General features: G+C 35.0%; 2 protein-coding genes across 2 annotated transcripts in view; one reads left to right on the top strand and one right to left on the bottom strand.

The window, feature by feature from the left end:
* The window catches only part of LOC146169282 (uncharacterized), an 81,758-nt gene extending 74,714 nt beyond the window's left edge, over positions 1-7,044 (bottom strand). The window contains exons 1-8 of the mRNA XM_083388188.1: positions 6,906-7,044; positions 6,667-6,790; positions 6,393-6,473; positions 5,968-6,124; positions 5,287-5,379; positions 4,738-4,941; positions 4,132-4,309; positions 3,572-3,724 (exon numbers count right to left, since the gene is read on the bottom strand). Of these exons, the coding sequence (XP_083244314.1) occupies positions 3,572-3,724; positions 4,132-4,309; positions 4,738-4,941; positions 5,287-5,379; positions 5,968-6,124; positions 6,393-6,473; positions 6,667-6,782 (982 nt within the window). The 5' untranslated portion in view covers positions 6,783-6,790; positions 6,906-7,044. The remainder of the gene's footprint in view (positions 1-3,571; positions 3,725-4,131; positions 4,310-4,737; positions 4,942-5,286; positions 5,380-5,967; positions 6,125-6,392; positions 6,474-6,666; positions 6,791-6,905) is intronic.
* A 6,755-nt stretch (positions 7,045-13,799) lies between these two features.
* On the top strand, positions 13,800-16,729 carry LOC146169281 (uncharacterized). Its single transcript, XM_083389161.1, has 8 exons — positions 13,800-13,923; positions 14,060-14,459; positions 14,581-14,671; positions 14,728-14,922; positions 15,517-15,678; positions 15,835-16,006; positions 16,098-16,198; positions 16,271-16,729. Exons 2-8 carry the CDS (start codon positions 14,110-14,112, stop codon positions 16,577-16,579), a joined length of 1,380 nt encoding a protein of 459 aa, XP_083245287.1. The 5' UTR covers positions 13,800-13,923; positions 14,060-14,109; the 3' UTR covers positions 16,580-16,729.
* Positions 16,730-17,815: the final 1,086 nt, after the last annotated feature.

The raw sequence follows: 17,815 nt of genomic DNA, 5'->3' as shown, positions 1-17,815 counted from the left end.
GATAACCGCCAAACTCCGAATATCATAAGTTTAAAACAAAGTCTATTACCTTATTTAGTCATTTATAAGTTCTAAAAACAGTCACCACCTTTGAATGGATTCAGAAATAAAAATTGCGTTAGTGGTATCCGTAATCCGAGAGCAAAAACATCAAACATTTACAAGAAAAACTTTTCAAGGAGAAAATGATAATAAAATTCCTAAGAAGCCAAGCCAAAAACAACAACAGTAAGACACGGGTGACAATTTTGCAAGATTTTGCCACTCAAGAAGCGGGCCGTGACCAAAATCGTCGGGGCATGACTAAAAGACCAGCAGAGCGCAACCAGAAAGGATCAAATCAACAGCACAGCTCTAGGTAGGACAATGGCCTGATAATAATCGCACGCTCTATTGCTGAGGGTGCAGTAGATGAAAGGGAGGCTTTAGTAGGTGGGCGCGGGAGATTCTTACTGTCACTGCTTTCGGGCGCCAACTGTTGTTTATACTTCGCAGAAAACGTACGGCGCTGAAATGTAGCCACAATAGCGCCACTTGTATAACCGTTTCTGAGAATGTCGGGCCTTCACTTTCGTTGTGGCGCTTCCTATCAACTCTTGCCCAGTTTACCAGGCACATTATAAATCGATTTGTTCAAAGCAAGATGAAGATGGTATCTAGATTTGACTTCTTTTGAGTGTTACCATGGGATTGAAGTGGCGTTACGTGACGTGACGTCACACTTAATGTACCATTTTTCAACATTTTTGGCAGTACATATGTGGTTTCGGAGATCCAACAAATAAATTTGTTGTCAAGTGTTAAATCAATAAACCAGATGAAGTGAAACATATTTTTTCTCATACAATTTAGACAACAGTCAGTTTTCTTTATCAGCCTATAGTTTTAGGGAGTCCAGCATACTCCATTTTAACACACTGCTTCAAAAATCAAAACAAACATAGTACCAACCATTTTAATACGGAAAACTTGCATGTAGGGCAAGGAGGAATTGCTCATGGTTGTGTGTTGGTTCGTTACCGTCGCATAATTAAATTCGGTTTCATTAAAACGTCATTTACTTTTCCGATTTCGCGCAAAGACACCGAACAGCTGGCGACGAGAGGCGGTGTGCGGTGGCGACACTTTCGACGCACTCTCGCGGCCATTATCACGTCATATGCGCTCCCGAAACGCCAATCAAGCAAATCGGGACGACGTCGTAGCGGCTTGTTTGCGGACGGACGGCGGCAGAAGTAGAAGCAAAGACGACGTTCGCGTCTGTTTAAATCAATAACAAGACACCGGCGTTCGGCCGCCTGTCGCCTCTAGAAAGGGGATTAAGCGAAAAAGCTGTTGTCCAGCTTATAGTACGGCCGCGGTCCAAACAAAGAACTGATACTGTGATAAGGTGTCAAACCTCGAAACGAGCCATAGGAGCCCATTAACTTTGCCAATTGTCATAGCCGCAAATTGTCATACACAAAATATAAACCGTGTCACGCGTATTTGCAAAATCGAAAATAAACTTCGATATAAATGCTTCTTAAACAAATCGTAAATGGCAAACAAATTTAAACTATAATATGAGAAATTTCCCAAAAATTAACTGCAACGCAGTAGTTGCTTAACTAGGTCGAACAGGTGTTCAAAAATCATTCCATATTTAAAAACGAAAATTCAGCAACAAAATTGAAATTCCCCACACACGGAAAACATTTAAAAACAACAAATGATCACTTAACATTTGCAGGTTTTGCTGGCAACAGCAACTCTCATGTGTCGACACACAAACTGCGACAACAGAGGGATCAACAACTCAAACCGATGTGACAACAGAACGTGTTTAAAAATTACCGAGATCAAATAAGGCTGGCCGCACAAACAGAACGACGTGAGCCTATCGATGCATAAACTATGCGAGAGATGTGGAAAACGACTTCGATCGCTTGCGATTTAATTGACACTGGAACCCGCTGTGCGCCCTGCGACGACAAAGGGATTCGTCGCGCTACAATACGGCATATATACCCATATCGGCCAGATATTTGACCGAAGTGAACCGGCATTCCCGGCATATTTGCTGATTCGGCAACTGTCCGCTGACCGAGCGGCGTACTGACACTAGAGAGACTTGTTTACCATTCGCCTACGTCTGTTTTAACGATTTGTGAGCGGTGGGAGATACCAGTTGGCAGCGGAGCAGGTGACCGACAACTAACATTACAGCTGTTCAGATAAAATGCTACTTTGGGGTATCCCAAATGTTATACACAAACGACATATCTTGTTCAAAAATGCGCGACACTTCGGAAAGACCCTGCTGGGTTTTACCACGCTTTCATGCTGTTATAACCAATCGTACAGCTTGTATCGCTAAGGCTATGTAATATCTGAGCCACACGTGTTTTTGCGCCATTTGTATCCTTTAATCTTCTGAAGGTCAAGACTGGCCTAAAATCTCCATTGCCTGCATTGTCTGAATAATCTGCATAAAAGACTACTATTAGCCCTGGTTTTCATATTCGCAAAGCGCTGTTACCTCGTATGAACTTTTCACTACTTTACCGTGACAGGACTGCTAGTAAGAATGCACGTTGGCCGTCTCGCTTTCTGCGTGTTTTTAACATTTGCAACATCTTAAATCTAAAATGGTGCGACTACGAACTCGTATTGGGCAATCGGAAGCAATTAACAAGCAACTATGCAGCTGAATTTTCCGGGTATTGATGTCTGACTGAGCAAACAACAATGTCCAAGCAGAAAACTGTGGCCTGGCGTGAATGTGGTATTAAGAAAACAACAAGTTTTGGTCTGGTTTAAAGCTGGTATAACATCACTAACCGCTGTTTAGTTATAAAATAACACCTATAACACAAAAGTAAAATAGCAATTACCAGTTGTAGGAATAGTAGGTTTAAAATTTTTCTAAAAATAACTGCCTTATGGAGAAGAGCAAAAACATCACAGCAAAATTGGATACGAAGAAAGTCAGAGGTAATATACATTAGGTTTTTAATTTTTTGATCTTTCATGAACAAGTTAGATTAACCACATCTATAGGCGTTTATGACACTGTTAAAAACGTTGTAACTTTGGCTTTGTCTAAGACAGTTTCCTACATTTTACAAAGATCCTGTTTGAGAACAACTGTCTCTACAAACATTCACCAACTAATTACCAACCAGCACTCCTTACTATATTTTCAGTTTACCACAAATTTAAACACATACTATTATGCCAATATTTACAAGACCTGAAAGAGCAGCATTAGACACATCAGTGCCTTTTATATTGTAATAAATATACTTAAATCTAACTAGTAGTTGTTTATAGAACACACACACGCCAAAAAGTAACTGCAATCAACATTTTTACATAAATCCTAGTCACTTTGGGAAAATTAAGTTTAATAAAATTACCTTCAATATACAAAAGTAGGTAACATTCAATGAAAATTGTTCTAAATCTCATTTTCTTGAAAAATAGTCACCGTTCAAAGCAAATGAATACAACTTCAAACTAAAAATTCCTAAAGAATTAGTAGCTGCGGGGTTAAAAGCCAATCCTTTCTTAATGTTATTTAACTGACCCAGAGCTTCTCCACGTTGCATATCCAGGTACGTGTGGGGTGACTCTATGACGGTGGCCTGGGATTGGACCCTTCTGAGCGAAGATGGGGTAGAGGTTCGATCGACGGGTGAAGGACTAATCGGCTCATAATCCTCGCCGTCTTGCAAGCGAGCTGGTGCAATTTATTAATCAAGAGGGTGCATAATTGCGTGATTGCAATACTTGGTGAAATTGATAACAATTAAAACTTTGAATTGTCAAAAAGGGGTGTGAAAAAAATTGCAAGTCAATTAAACTATGATGGCATTCAAATTGTTCAAAAAAGTGTAAAATAGCTTAAAAATGTTTATGGTAAAATGCAAACATAAAAAAAGGAAAAATGTCAAGCACACCTTGCATAAAATGTCAAAATGCAACTACAAGGCAAAAAAAACCTAGTAAAAAAAATTAAATAAAAACAATTCAAGCAAAAAAATACTTAACAACAAAGGTTTGTCCATGATTCAAGAGCAAAATAAAAATAATTGTAATGTAACTAAATTAATGCGGCAATCAAATGCAATACTACTTAGTACTTACACAAAATAAGCTGTGATATTTCACGTGAGGTTTGAGTATTAAGTTGTCTGACTAATTCCATAGCAGTTCTATTCTTTGGGTCGTGGGTGTGTGGGTTTGCCCCTCTGCTGAGCAATAGCCGAACAACTTCCGGCTTACCAAATAGAGCTGCTTCATGAAGTGCGGAACCGTTTTCACCCTTAAAATAAAGATTTACATAAACACTATGAGACTATGCACTATTGCAATGTAAGGTCTATCATAATTATGCTTCTGTTTTTTTTAATTCTTACCTAAGCCATTTAGACAAATTCTTTGACAGGGATTGTGCTTTAAATATAGTTTTTTTAAATCAAAATGTTTTTTGTAGAAAATTAAATACCAGTACCCAAATTTTGTATACAGAAAACAGTATGCTTTGGTTTTGTTTATTTTAAAAGTTTGCCTATGGAAATACTGAAAATTTGGATAAGTTTACCACATGGAACATACATTAAATTGACGTGTTAAGACAATGACTTAACCGACATTGGTTGAAATGTATTTTCAAAAAACTTGCATACACACATTGACATTGTAGCTTCAAACTTCAAAAGGGTTTATCTAGTTAAGAACACTATTTCTTACAGTTTTATTGATGTCCGCTCCATGGGCAAGTAGCATTTCCACCACTTCCTTGTGGCCGTTTCGTGATGCAAGGTGAAGAGGCGTGTAGCGCTCAGACGATTGCGACAAAAGCGAAGGTTGGAAGTGCAGTATTAATCGAACAACATGTAGGCGTCCATACTGAGAGGCCAGGTCCAATGGCGATTCATCACGGACATTCCGAAACTAAAGTAAATAAACAAATTGTATATTTATTTAAAATTTTGGAGCATAATGGTTAGTAGAGGTTGTAGTAAGACGTAGAAAGTATGTAAAAGCCACTACAGAAGTAGGTATCATTTTGAACATTTGAAATATATTTTTATTGATTTTTAACATAGGCTGAATCTTGCAAAAACAAACTTGCAGGATTCACTGCACATAAATGTATTTTCAAAACAAAACAGTATCTAAAAGACATATATTTTGTTTTACAAAGTTATTGCAATAAAATACCTAAAAAATTTTTGTGTGGGTTAGGTTAACAGGTATATAATTTAGAATAATGGAAAAACAATATAATATATTTACATTAGGATCAGCAGCATGTTTCAGCAGTACTTTCACGGTGTCAGTATGTCCATGTTGAGCGGCACAATGTAAGGCTGTTTCCTTGTCACCATTCTTTAAATGAAAAGAATAAAGGTGGTTGGACTGTGATGAGCACTTTTAAAGGAACCTTTTAGCACTGTTTTGCAGACTATTTATAAGCACCAAGTTAAATTTGGTAATAAGGTGGGCTAGGGAAATAAAACAGAAACTAAACAGAAGGATCAAAACACTAAATTTATAGTTTGGCAGCCTGTTGTAGTAACTGGTAAACAGGTGAAGCTTTTCTTGTGGACAGAATTCTCCCCTTATTGACACTGGAAACCTGTGGTAACTTGAGTACCCAGGTGAAGAGAAAATGCATTACAGACTAGAGAGTGATAAATTAAGCAACATCTTGTCAAAGCATAATTAAATATAAATATTATAAAATAAAGTAACTCTAATCAATTCCACTAACATGGTTAGTAAACTTATAGTGTATAAACATTGCAGAGTAAATACTCAATGGAGTAAAAAGTACTGCAAAGAACTTTGAAATTTGGATGTATAAAAACACTGCTGACTGCACAATGTTGTTACTTCTTGAAAATTATCTGGTAACATTCATTTATTTGTATGCATGCCATTTAAAACATGCACTTTTTTAAGCAGAAGGCCTACCTGCTCATTGACTCTGGCAATGCTAGGTCCATATGTAAGCAAACACTTGACTATTTCAGAGTTGCCACTCCAGGAGGCAAGGTGAAGTGGAAAGTTGCCTTTGATGTCGCTCACATTGGCAGAGGCAGAGTTTTGAAGCAGAAAACAAACCGAGTCCCTGGGTAATTGCAATATAAAATTCATTTTATATTTCTGTTGTTTGATTTGTAAGATATGCACTACTGCATGGTTAAAAGCCAACACAAAGATATAATAAACAACAAAGTCAATTGTATTCTATCAATTGACTTTTCTACATTGAATGTTTTTCAGAAAAAAATGTTTAAAAAAACATACAGCTTTCTAAAGTACACAAATCGAAGGATATATATAAATAAAATACTTGGAAAACATTTCAGGAAGTGCAAATTTTAAGTTTTTCATACTTATGTCCATTTAATGCGGCGTGATGCAAAGGAGAATACCCTGACTGGTCTTGGCAGTTCACATTTGGACCGACTTTTATTCTGAGAAGGAAATAATGGTTAATATTTTTCGAGCAAACAAAGGTTAAACAGGAACAATGGCTGTTTAAACAAATCAGTTAAACATGTGGCAGTGACAAAAGTTTAAGAGACCACACAAAATTGGCTGCATATAGTTGGGTTGGTGCTGCATTAGCAGTGTAAATATACAAAAGCAGGGCAAAGTTGCATTTACCCTATGCTGGCAGCTAATGTCCTTGTTGTTGATTTGGCTTTGGGAGACAGCAACTTTTCTAAAAGGTTTTGATTTCCAATGCGTGCAGCTTCCAACAGTTCATGGTCCTTTCCCATTCTTTATACTGAGCAGTTAATAAACATTAAATGTTGTATGACAAATGTATAAACATAACAATCATTCTTACATTAAAAAGGAAAAGGTTTAAAAAGCAGGGCTACAAGTACTAAATCATTTACCTCAGAGTTGCATTTAAAGTTGTAAATAAACCTTCTAAAACCCATGAATCAACCAAATGAATTGCAAACCAATTGTCAATATACAAAATAACATGTGTTACCTACTGCAAATTAATACATTTAGTTGATACTACTGCCCTGTAGAAGTAAGGTATCCATATATTTAACCGTGGTCTGCTGAGTAATAAAAATTAAACTACGTCCTTCAGATAGAAACCTAACTTTTCCTAAATTTGATTGCGTCATCCTCAACAATGCTAAATGAACAAGAATAAATACAGTATGTGGATACCTGTATAAAATACATAAAGCAAACTATCTTTAACTGTGGTCTGCTGACTGAGTATTGCTTATGAATTTTTATTATACTCTTCATGCACATATTTTTATTATACTCTTCATGCATATTCAATGGTTTAACCTTCCATGCTAAAACCATTTTAGTAGTAATGTTACAGATATACTAAAAGCATCGCAAATTTATAAGGAATACATAGATTGAGTTTGAATCATAATGGTTTAAAAAAAATTGAACACTTTCCTCCGTAAACCATAAACTTAACTTTTTTTAGAACTAACCCATCCCTAAATAAAGTCTGCAGCTGTTTATGAACTCCATAAACAAAGTATGAAAAACATTAAACCAATTTAACACTTTCAAATATATAATACAGTTTTAAAATACCTATCTGATATTACTTTTAACCACACAATTTCTAATTGCTGAGCAAAATATAACAGTGTTAACATTCTAATAACGGGAAATAAAGCTTATTTTTGTTTAAATATTTTTCTGTTAACATATGAAAAAATAATGGACGCTGGTCTAGAATCCTACCACATATTTTACAGGAATAAAAAGTTGTCAAAATTTAAATTGCAGGGAAAGAAATATGGGGGCGCTGGTCTACAATCCTACCACAGCGTTGAAACAATTATAAAGCAAGCACAATATTTGGATTAGGGTGTAGGTTAGTGTTTGGGTGAGTGTGAGTCATTATTTTTAATAATTTGCTTGACTCACCCAAACCCAAACGCCAACCCGCAAACTAACCCAACTAATGCTAGCAATATAAACCCCCCAGACGAAAATGTGGTCGGATCTAGAATCCAGACCAGCACTAACTAATGTCTATTTTATCCTAGAACCATTTTAGGCGCATCCATTTTAAATAACTGAGCTTCGTCTCACATTGTTACTGAACTTTCCATAACACCGTAGGGCCAGTAAGAGTTAATTTCATGTAGCTCCATACTGCTGTGTAAACATTCTTCAGACACATTCTGATGTGACACCTCACTTTAAAATGTCTAAAACTCTAAATAGTTTTGCGAGATATTCGTCTCCAACAGAACCAACTAGGAAGGCGTAAATGGATTTCTATAGAATTTGGATTTGTCGTCTTATCGTCATAGAATTCTTACGTCACTAGTTATGGGTTGGTTGCAGAGGTTTAAAGAGAATAGTACTAACTACATACGTAATGTCACGACATATTTGACTAATCCGCCACTCAAACTGAAAGTTGGCAGCGGTAAAAAATAAAAGGTAAACACAAGTTCTTGATTTAGTTAAAGTTTAGCGATATTGTGTATAGGCTAATTGTAATTTTATGATAACTTTGCGCCTCAAACAGCCTGTATACAATAGCTGCTTTCAAACGGAAGTCGCATAATAACAGACGAATGTTGCAACAGGCCGGCTCTGCTTTGTTTTGTGTTTTTTTGACCTAAATGAGAACATGTGTATACTAAGAATATGTTTACCGGCACACTAACCATCTGACGGTTCTGAACGTCATGCTTAATAAAAGGAAGACTTAAGAATAGTTTTATTTGAAAAGTACGTATTTTGTGTCTGGTTGTTTAGTGGAAGCTCTCCGCACCTATTTTTGATAACATGAGACAAAAGAAGCCTTTTTTGCTCGGGAAAAGAACAGATTTAGTATTTACTTTGTATAATGTTTGTTTTTTTTATATTGGATAAGAACATTTACCTACTTTTCAGTAACAAGTAAGTACCGCGCTACATGACTGCAACTGCAACAAAAATAGGCCTAATGAGGTTTACAAAATATTCCTACTAACTTAGAATTTTGAGATAAATTGGTCTCTGACGGACATACACACATCGGATATAAGTTGCGCCCTATTCAACTATAGCCCATTTATGGTGGTTAGCTAAGACGTAGTAGCCTAGTATATTCTACACTTGGTAGCTATACTGCTTCATTTACTATAGTTAGAATGACCTTTTTATTTACAAACGCGGCTGACTAAAGACATAGGCTACTTTCTAAAAAAACACTTGGGCTAAAACACGGATTTTTCATAAGAAAACAAAAGTAGGCCTATTAGCCAGGTGGCCTTGCAAACAAAGGGAAAATGGAAAACGAAATGATTAATAATTTCAATGTATTATTTTATTTATTGGAATGTTATAGCTAAGGGATCGCATGAACAGTTAAGACGCCTAAAAGTTAAGGACGGTTTTTTGCTTTGGCTTGTGTTTTCACACCAACTGACAGGAAGTGTGGATTTATGATAGTTCTTCTAAATTTGGTTTCAACCCAACTTGAGTGTCGATGTAATCAGCATATTTGACTTCTCTCAATAATTTGAAACCAACGCGTTTAGAATCCTTTTGTGGGTAGACCGAGCTGCCTATCGCCACTTATTATTCAAACCCTCAAATATTGGCTCAATGCAATTTTAAATTCATTTGGAGCGTTAGGCTACTTCAGTTTTACACCACACATACATCCTATACAATATTTATTGATATTTTATTTATTGATATTTCATATGACTATTAACGTCCCCTAGTGACACCATTATTGTTTTGAAAACAACAGCTACTAGTGAACCAAAAGGTCTGTTAAAAGTCTCCGAACAAAATTGGCCAACAGTAGGCTATTTTGGGGGGCAACTAGGAGGTTTCTTTTTTCATTTTTTCGGGAGCTTTAACGTTTGTCTTATAGGAGTGTAACTGCTTGTAATAACATGATTTATTTGTTGTAACTCCATTTCTTTTAACAATCTAAAAATTCAGATAGACACCTAATTTTTCCTAAATTCGATTGCGAATCGTCAACAATTAGGCTAACATGATGCTAAACGAACACGGTGTAGATACAGTATAAATGTGATACCTGCATTAAAAAACGATCCTATATAACAGAGACGTTTGTACAAAGTGATTACAAGAGTTATACGGCTGTGTCCCAAAATCTACTATTTTCCTTAATAAACAATTGGGTTACTTTTACGTCCTTATTTTATATTCCTATTCAACCCGACGAGTACCGATACTAGCTTATTATTGATATTAGGTAGCGGCTCTGGTCGAATTTAGTCAAACATCCTTATAGTTCTGACTTAATACGCTAACAAGTTTAATCGTTCTTTTTACACAATTTTTAGCTAATTTAAACAAGAATAAACCAAACGTTATAATTTCATTTGTTTTACCGAAGAAAAATACCTAACGAGGTGGTTTATTTGATGTCCTTTGCGAAATATGACGATGAAAGAGGACTATAGTATGAATTATGTGGTTTTCCTAATATTTAAATTTCCTAAACATCTATTTTGCAAGATCAAAGTTGCCCGTAGACGGATTAACATTGGCTTAAGGTTATAGAACTCAACCGGCGATACAAAAAGGCTCGTGACACTTTTAACAAGCACTAAATACGCTATAAGTGTAGCATAGTCCCTACGACTGTCAGCCGCTATATAGGCTGTCCAAAATAACACCGTTTTCTTGTTAACTATACAAATTGTGAAAAGCCTCAGGAACCAGGTCTGGCCAATTAAAATTTCAAATCTCTTTGAATGATAGTATAGTTTGCGTAAAAAGTAACGTTTGCAATGAAAAATGATTTAAAAAAAACTTTCAGTAATTGAAATCGGCCTAGGCTATATGTGGAAGGCACCACACTTTCGCAACCCCATCAAAAATCACACCATCAGGTCGAACTTTTTTCCGAATTCTTTTTTACAATTTGTTTTTTTTTAAGCGTTAAGCATTCCAAGAATTCAAACAAGCTCCGATTATTTTGCTAAGAAGAAATTATGACAAAAACAAAAGCTTTCTTTTTGTATTGTTCTCTTACCAGCCTACCCTTTAGGCTAAAAAAATCTTACTGCAATACTAGATCAGATCAATTTGAAAAAAACGTTAAGGAATTAAATTAATGCCTAAAAACAAACCTAGTTTTTTTAATTTATTGTTTTACGCTTAAGGACGCGAGACGGTGATTCTTATCAATCGACCCAGAAATTCTAAAAAATATAGTTTCAAATACACAAAGTGCAACTTAAACAAATGTTTGTCCATTTTCCGTTTCACCTTTAACAATGCCTATTCCTATAGCCTATACCCAGGGTTAACATATCGTGCTTATTTCTAAGATTTGTCCTTTTTTGGTTGAAGTGTCTTAGAAAATAAAACGTGCTTTTTTTTAGGCAAAATAAACGATCTGACTAAGAAAAGGGTCAAAGGGGCTGCTAAGCCTATTGCACATTATGAAGTTTAAGAATAAAGAATTACACAGCTATAAGAATCAATAAAAATTAAACAAAAAAGTTATCTCTTCTTTCGTCAGCCCATATCACAGTTTGTGATGCAAAGTACTAAAACGTTTCGTACCTTGCGAGCCGAATAATAATTGTGTTTCGCATTGTTAGCGTAATCGCTAGTTCAGTAGTAGTCTGCTGGTAGCATTCCCTCCTGTAACGTTTTGAGAAAATAAAATAGAATAAAGACTTCTTGGAAAAGCAGCCTTTTATCTAACAAAAAGTAGGCTAAAATAGGACGATTATGTAAAAACACAAATACTTAAACGCGGTTTTGACTCATGCATTATATACGTTTTTCTGGGTGTTTCACTAAACTTTATTTGCATCAAAGATAGAAATTCAATGTAATTCTTTAATATCAGTAAAAATAACCGAGGTAAAAGTCATTTCTAGCTGTTCGCAAACCGTTTTCGTATAAACAATGTGTCTATAAGAAATAACTCAATAAAGGCGAATTTTCCCAGTGCAAATTTTGTGACTTTTTTGTCACAAACAATCGAAATACTTAGTCCGGTTTTAACATTAACTTGTTTATTCATGTAAGCCAGATTTGTAAGTTGCAAAGTTATTTATTTTTGCGTCACTTGCTAGTTGTTTTATTCCAAGAAATGATTGATGATAGGAATGGCCGATACTTGACATTGTGTTCCAATATCGATACCCTATATTTTGTTCCAAACATATCGAATCCGACCCCATACCAAATGACGTCATTAGACTCATTACACTGTTAATAATATTGGGTACTTCATTCAGAAAGTTTTGGGTAGTGCAACATTTTACCCCGAAACAGGGCCAAAAAAATTGGGTACCCTTAAAACCTACCCAAGTAGAATTGGGTAGCGCGTATTTCATAAGAAATTTCCTTTTTTTTTGGGTAAAAAAACATGCTACCCAATTGAAGAAAATTATTTTTTTGGGTAATAAGATTTCATACCCAAATATTCATGGTACGTTTCTACCCAAAACAGGAAAATTGGGTACTAATTGCAAGTACCCAATTCCTTTTCTCAGAATTGGGTAATCGTACCACCCAAAAAAATTATGTCTGAGCTTTAATACCCAAAACGCATGTACCCATAATCGGTAAATTGGGTAAAGGCAACAGATACCTAATTTACAAATTGGGTACTCTTGACTTTCCGAACACAGTGATTTCAGCGTTGCATGAAACAAGACTCCAAAGTAATTCTTTAAACGTTCTGTTTAGTTTATTTACACAATCAAGTCAACTTAAATGCACAAAAATCGGTGAATTGGGTAAAGTTAACAAATGCCTAATTAACAAATTGGGTACTCTTGACTTCCTTAAAGCAGTGGTTTCAGCTTTGCATAAACAAGACTTAAAAGTAATTCTTAAAACATTTTGTTTAGTTTATTTGCAAAATCAAGTAAACTTAAATACAAAAGAATCGATTAATTGGGTAAAGTTAACAAATACCTAATTAACAAATTGGGTACTCTTGACTTCCTAAAAGCAGTGGTTTCAGCTTTGCATAAAACAAGACTCTGACGCTTGTTACATCACAGAATGTCTCACAGTCACTGCTAGAATCTGTAATGTCTCCCAATAGTGTTTCATTTGACAATTTTCGTGAGTGAGAGGCACTGTCTTTGGATGAGTATCTATACCAACAAGTCGGCATATGCCAGGATTTTTCACATTGCCACCTTTTTATGTGATGTCGCAATGAAATTTTGTCATTTACTTGTGTCGAACAACCGTCTATATTGCAAATTAGCACAAAATCTTTGTCATGGCAATGTAAAGAAAACACATGCCTTTTCAAACCCATTTTGCTTTTAAAACAATTTGCACAAAACGTGCACTCGAACAAAATTTTTTTTGGGTTGGACATCGTTCATTTGTTATAACAAATCTATAGTTTGTTTGTTTGTTGACGCTACATATTTTAGCAAAAAACGGCATGATTGTAACGACATACCTTACTGGTTAAAATCAGTCAAGCGTTGCACTAATATTTGAGTCAACCGTTAAAACCCAGAAAATTATTTGCTTCTGTATCCCAAAGTAGTGCTTTGTTTGATTTAATTTGTTTTTTCGGTATTTTACTTATCAGTATGTTTTGTTTAACCATTAGTGCTCTATGGTTTAACCCTTTATAAGGTTGTAAAACTTGAATTTAAATAATTGGCGCGAAACGTGACGTCACAGCAAGGCGCGGTAAGAGATCGAGATCGGCGCGGCAAAAATCAAGTCCGACAAGCTTTTGTTTTCTCCCGGCGCACAACTTATTATTGTTTACACAGAAATACGTACTAGTTTTGTTTTTTTATTGTTTAAAAATCAAGTTTTTTTATTGTTTAAAAATCAATATGAGTCTAAGTGTTGAGGATGTCATAGATATTGTGAGATTGGCTTTAAATGATGAAGATGATACATTAAGATAAAATTTATGTCAAGCTTTTTATGGTAAGCCAAAATGTCCGCTATTTTAGTTTTTACAATTTGTGCAATTATTAAAACATCAGGTTGATCAATATGTAATTATAAGTAGTAAAAATATCCTTGTTCATACTGTGTATTGTACTATTCTGTTTACTTTTAGACAGCAAAATTGATGGGAAAGCTTTGGAGGCAGTAGATGGGCTTGACTTGATGTTAAAAGTATTTCCAAGTATTCCTAAGGGGTGTTTGTTAAAAGTCTACCAAGAGCTTAAAAACTCTGAAAAACTAGATGATTCTGACACGGACCCTATATCAACTTCTAGCAGCAGTAGTTTGGAAAATTCATTGTGTGAAACTTCCAGCAGTTTAGAAAGTTCCACATCAAATCCTGAGTTGGAAGATCTTCCTAATATTACAAAAACTGTACCCAAGGTGTTCCCAATAGAACTTTGTGATTTTGGGTTCCATGCCAAGGAACTTATCCGAACTGGTATGCTGACGGAAAAAGGAAAGCGAGAGGTAACCTCTGAGTTAAAAAGAGTCATGAAAACATATGAAAGGTAAAAATATTGGTTGGACATTTCATAGGTATGTTGTAATTAATATATATTAATAAAATTTTACTTTGAAACGTCATTTGTTTTTGACCAAATATTTGTCAGTTACATGTTTTGTTTTAAGATACCCTACGAGATCAACAAAGCGATCTGCTTTAAACTCATTTGTTCAGCTTGGAAAGGCAACTCTCGGACTTGGTGAGGAAGATGCTAAGGTAACACTTAAAAATACACATTGTATATCCATATAATTATAATTTTTACTTTTCAGAAATTTTGCTTGCGAAAAATTACTCAAAAGATTAACACACAACTCAAACAACAGAGGCGTCTAAAAAAATATACAACCCCTTCTAAACGAACAAAAAACAACACAACCGGAACAGCTTCAACATCTGTTGTAAAACGTAGAAAAATTACTCATGAGCAGGAGTTAGATGTGGATCTAATGAACCAAAACAAACAAGTAACTTTGCTCTTGATTTTATATTGTATTTTGTATTGTAAGTCTGTAAGTGAATATATATTTATATATTCAGCTAAGCTATTCATGTTTTTCATAGCGCATGTAACCCAGTAGGGCTACACAGGGGTGTCCAACTAAAACATCTCGGCGTGCAATTTTTATCTTAATAATTTCTACCCGTGCCAAAGTTTAGCAACCATTTTGTTTTCTCATATTAAAAGTGCTTTTATACAAAAAATTAAAACAGTATAGTGTTAAAATATCAGAAATTCAGAAGTAGTTGTTTGTTGTCATAATTGCTGGAATTGTTTGTATTGTGAATAAACAATGACAATTGGCTGTTTAACAAATTTACCTTCTTTGAGAATTGGCTGTATTTTTGAGCTTGCGTGTCATTTTTTATTAGGTTCTCATGTTGCACACCCCTGGGCTACACTAAGTGCACACAAATATTTCATTTGAACTACAGGCTTTAAAAAAGATCTTGGTTCGTTTTTGTTCTCATTTAACAGTGATATGCCAATGTTTAAAGGTTACAGTGTAAAAATTCATATGAAAGCTTGGAAAGGTTTTGCGACACTGATTTTTTTGCAGATTTTACAAGATGAGTTTAAAAAACAAAATAGCATGCGAAATCAAAGGAAAATTTCGGATATGATGGATCAAACTTTTGCCTTAAGAAGAAACTTTTTTTCATCTAATCCAAACCCAAAAATGGCATGCCAAGAGTGGCCGGCTTTGTCTATGTATAATGAGGTAATTGTCTTCTCCTATAAACTTTTTTTAACTATGTTTTGTATAACAAAAAGAAATTACGAAGACATTTTTTTTGTTTAAACTTTTTTAGAAATTACAACCACATGATTTTTGTATGAATTGTAGCAGTTTTTCATTTATATGTATTTTTTTCAGTTGGTTAGAGAGTTTAAAAGAGTCGGGCCTTTTGACAAAGATGGTTATCTGAAGTTGAACATTTTTAAAACAATTATAAATTATGCCAAACAACATAGAGCATCATCTGCACAGGTCATGCGCATTTTACAAAAGTTGCCATTAGACCATGAGGAGGAGAATTTACCAGTTGGTAAGAAAACTTTCATACAAAAATCATTGTTAAAATGCTCTACTATTATTATATCACAGTAATTTTACCAAAAAACTTGTTTATATTTTAGGACAAACGATTGTTTTCGGCTTGTGGCTTTTATGCAATATGCTCCGATCAAACACCAAAAAGAAGTACTGCGGTGAACTCTACCTGATCGATCTGTGCCCGGTAAGTCATTAGGCTAGCTAAGACAAAGTTTTGTTATTTGCATTTATTTTAGGACATTATTTGTTTTTGTAGGAAAACACTACTACAGATGACATTATTAGTGCTGTTCACGACCGACACCAGCCATTTATTGTCTTGTTTGGCACTCTTGAAAACATTAAAAAAATTCGCCTTTTTTGTGAAAAAGAACCCCTAATTGAAGTGAAAACGCTAACTCAAGCATATACTGCACTTTTTTCATATTATTTTGTGTTTAATTATGAATACTGTCCTCATGTCCATTTAGCGCTCCAGTTTTTACAGACATATTGGTTAGGCATCCCATGCAGTGTTAGTGATTCGGTGAAAGAATTTGCCATGAAACTAAATATTACTGTTTAATTTATTGTGTTTTGCTCAGGTTCTGTGTTTTTCTTGTTCTGTTAAACATATTCTCTGTTTTTCCTTAAGTATTATGTTTGAGTATTTGTTCCTTTATGTTTTTCTTTTCAATGCAGCACTGTTCTTTTAAATACACACTTTCTTTTTGTATATTTGTGTGGTAAAACTTAAACCCAATTTAATTGGGTAAAGTGTTTTTCCACCCAAAAAGTTGCCTTGTATTTTGAATGTGGCACATGCCAAAATTACCCAATATAACAATTGGGTGGAAAAATGTGCAACCCAAAAATATTTATTGGGAATCCCCACGAGCGCACCCAGAAAATTAAATCAGGTACAACAATTTGATACCCAAAAATATCTATTGGGAATCCCCACGAGCGCACCCAGAAAATTAAATTAGGTACAACAATTTGATACCCAAAAATATTTATTGGGAATCCCCACGAGCGCACCCAGAAAATTAAATTAGGTAAAAGCTAATATTACCCAATATATCAGTTAGGTAAAATAATGTGATACCCAACAATTTAAATTAGGTAATATCAATGGTACCCAAGGTGTTTGGGTATTAATTACCCAAAAATATTTATTGGGAATCCCCACGAGCGTACCCTGTTTGACAAAAAAGTACCCAATGATTTTGGGTATTCAATACCCAATTTTGCTAACAGTGTACTATACTCAAACAAAGGTAATCTTCCCAGGATTGTTTAGTTACCACCAGTTTTTAACCTAAAGAGTTACCTTTCATCATAAAAATTGCTCATTTGGATCGCAAATCATAGCTAAAATTGCTATAATAATTTTGCATCGAATCAACACCGATACCAACAGGCTAGTATCGGACTGTACCGATACTACTACTTGACACTGGGTATCGGCTCTGATCCGATATTATCGGACATACCTAATTGATCGCCGTTTTTTTAAACTGTCTAAATTAGTGGTTATCAACCGCGACTTTTGTACACCGGCGTTGCGTTAGGCCGGTCTAGCCTACATTTGGTTAAATGTGCATCCAATTACTTATTCTCAATTTTAATATATTTCGTAACGTACGTTATTACGTCACAAACGTAATCACTGAAAATTGTCAAACTCCCTTCTGGATCTACCCTTGTACATAATATAGGCTACCTTAATAACGAAACCGAAAAAGCTTTTCCCTTTAGCAGGAAAATAGGATGCAAATAGGATGAGAGTAAATGGAAAGAGCAACATTTCCTAACTAAA

Source organism: Ascidiella aspersa, chromosome 1 (assembly GCF_963924565.1).
Source record: "Ascidiella aspersa chromosome 1, kaAscAspe10.2, whole genome shotgun sequence".
Lineage (NCBI taxonomy): Eukaryota > Metazoa > Chordata > Ascidiacea > Phlebobranchia > Ascidiidae > Ascidiella > Ascidiella aspersa.
The sequence above is the reverse complement of the archived record's forward strand: the minus strand, read 5'-3'. Positions and strand labels throughout refer to the sequence as shown.

Coding starts and splice junctions, on each gene's coding strand:
- LOC146169281 (XM_083389161.1), top strand. CDS start 14,110: ATGTTAAAAGTATTTCCAAGTATTCCTAAGGGGTGTTTGTTAAAAGTC. Junction 14,672..14,727: donor TTGGTGAGGAAGATGCTAAG/GTAACACTTAAA, acceptor TTTACTTTTCAG/AAATTTTGCTTGCGAAAAAT. Junction 16,007..16,097: donor GGAGGAGAATTTACCAGTTG/GTAAGAAAACTT, acceptor TTTATATTTTAG/GACAAACGATTGTTTTCGGC.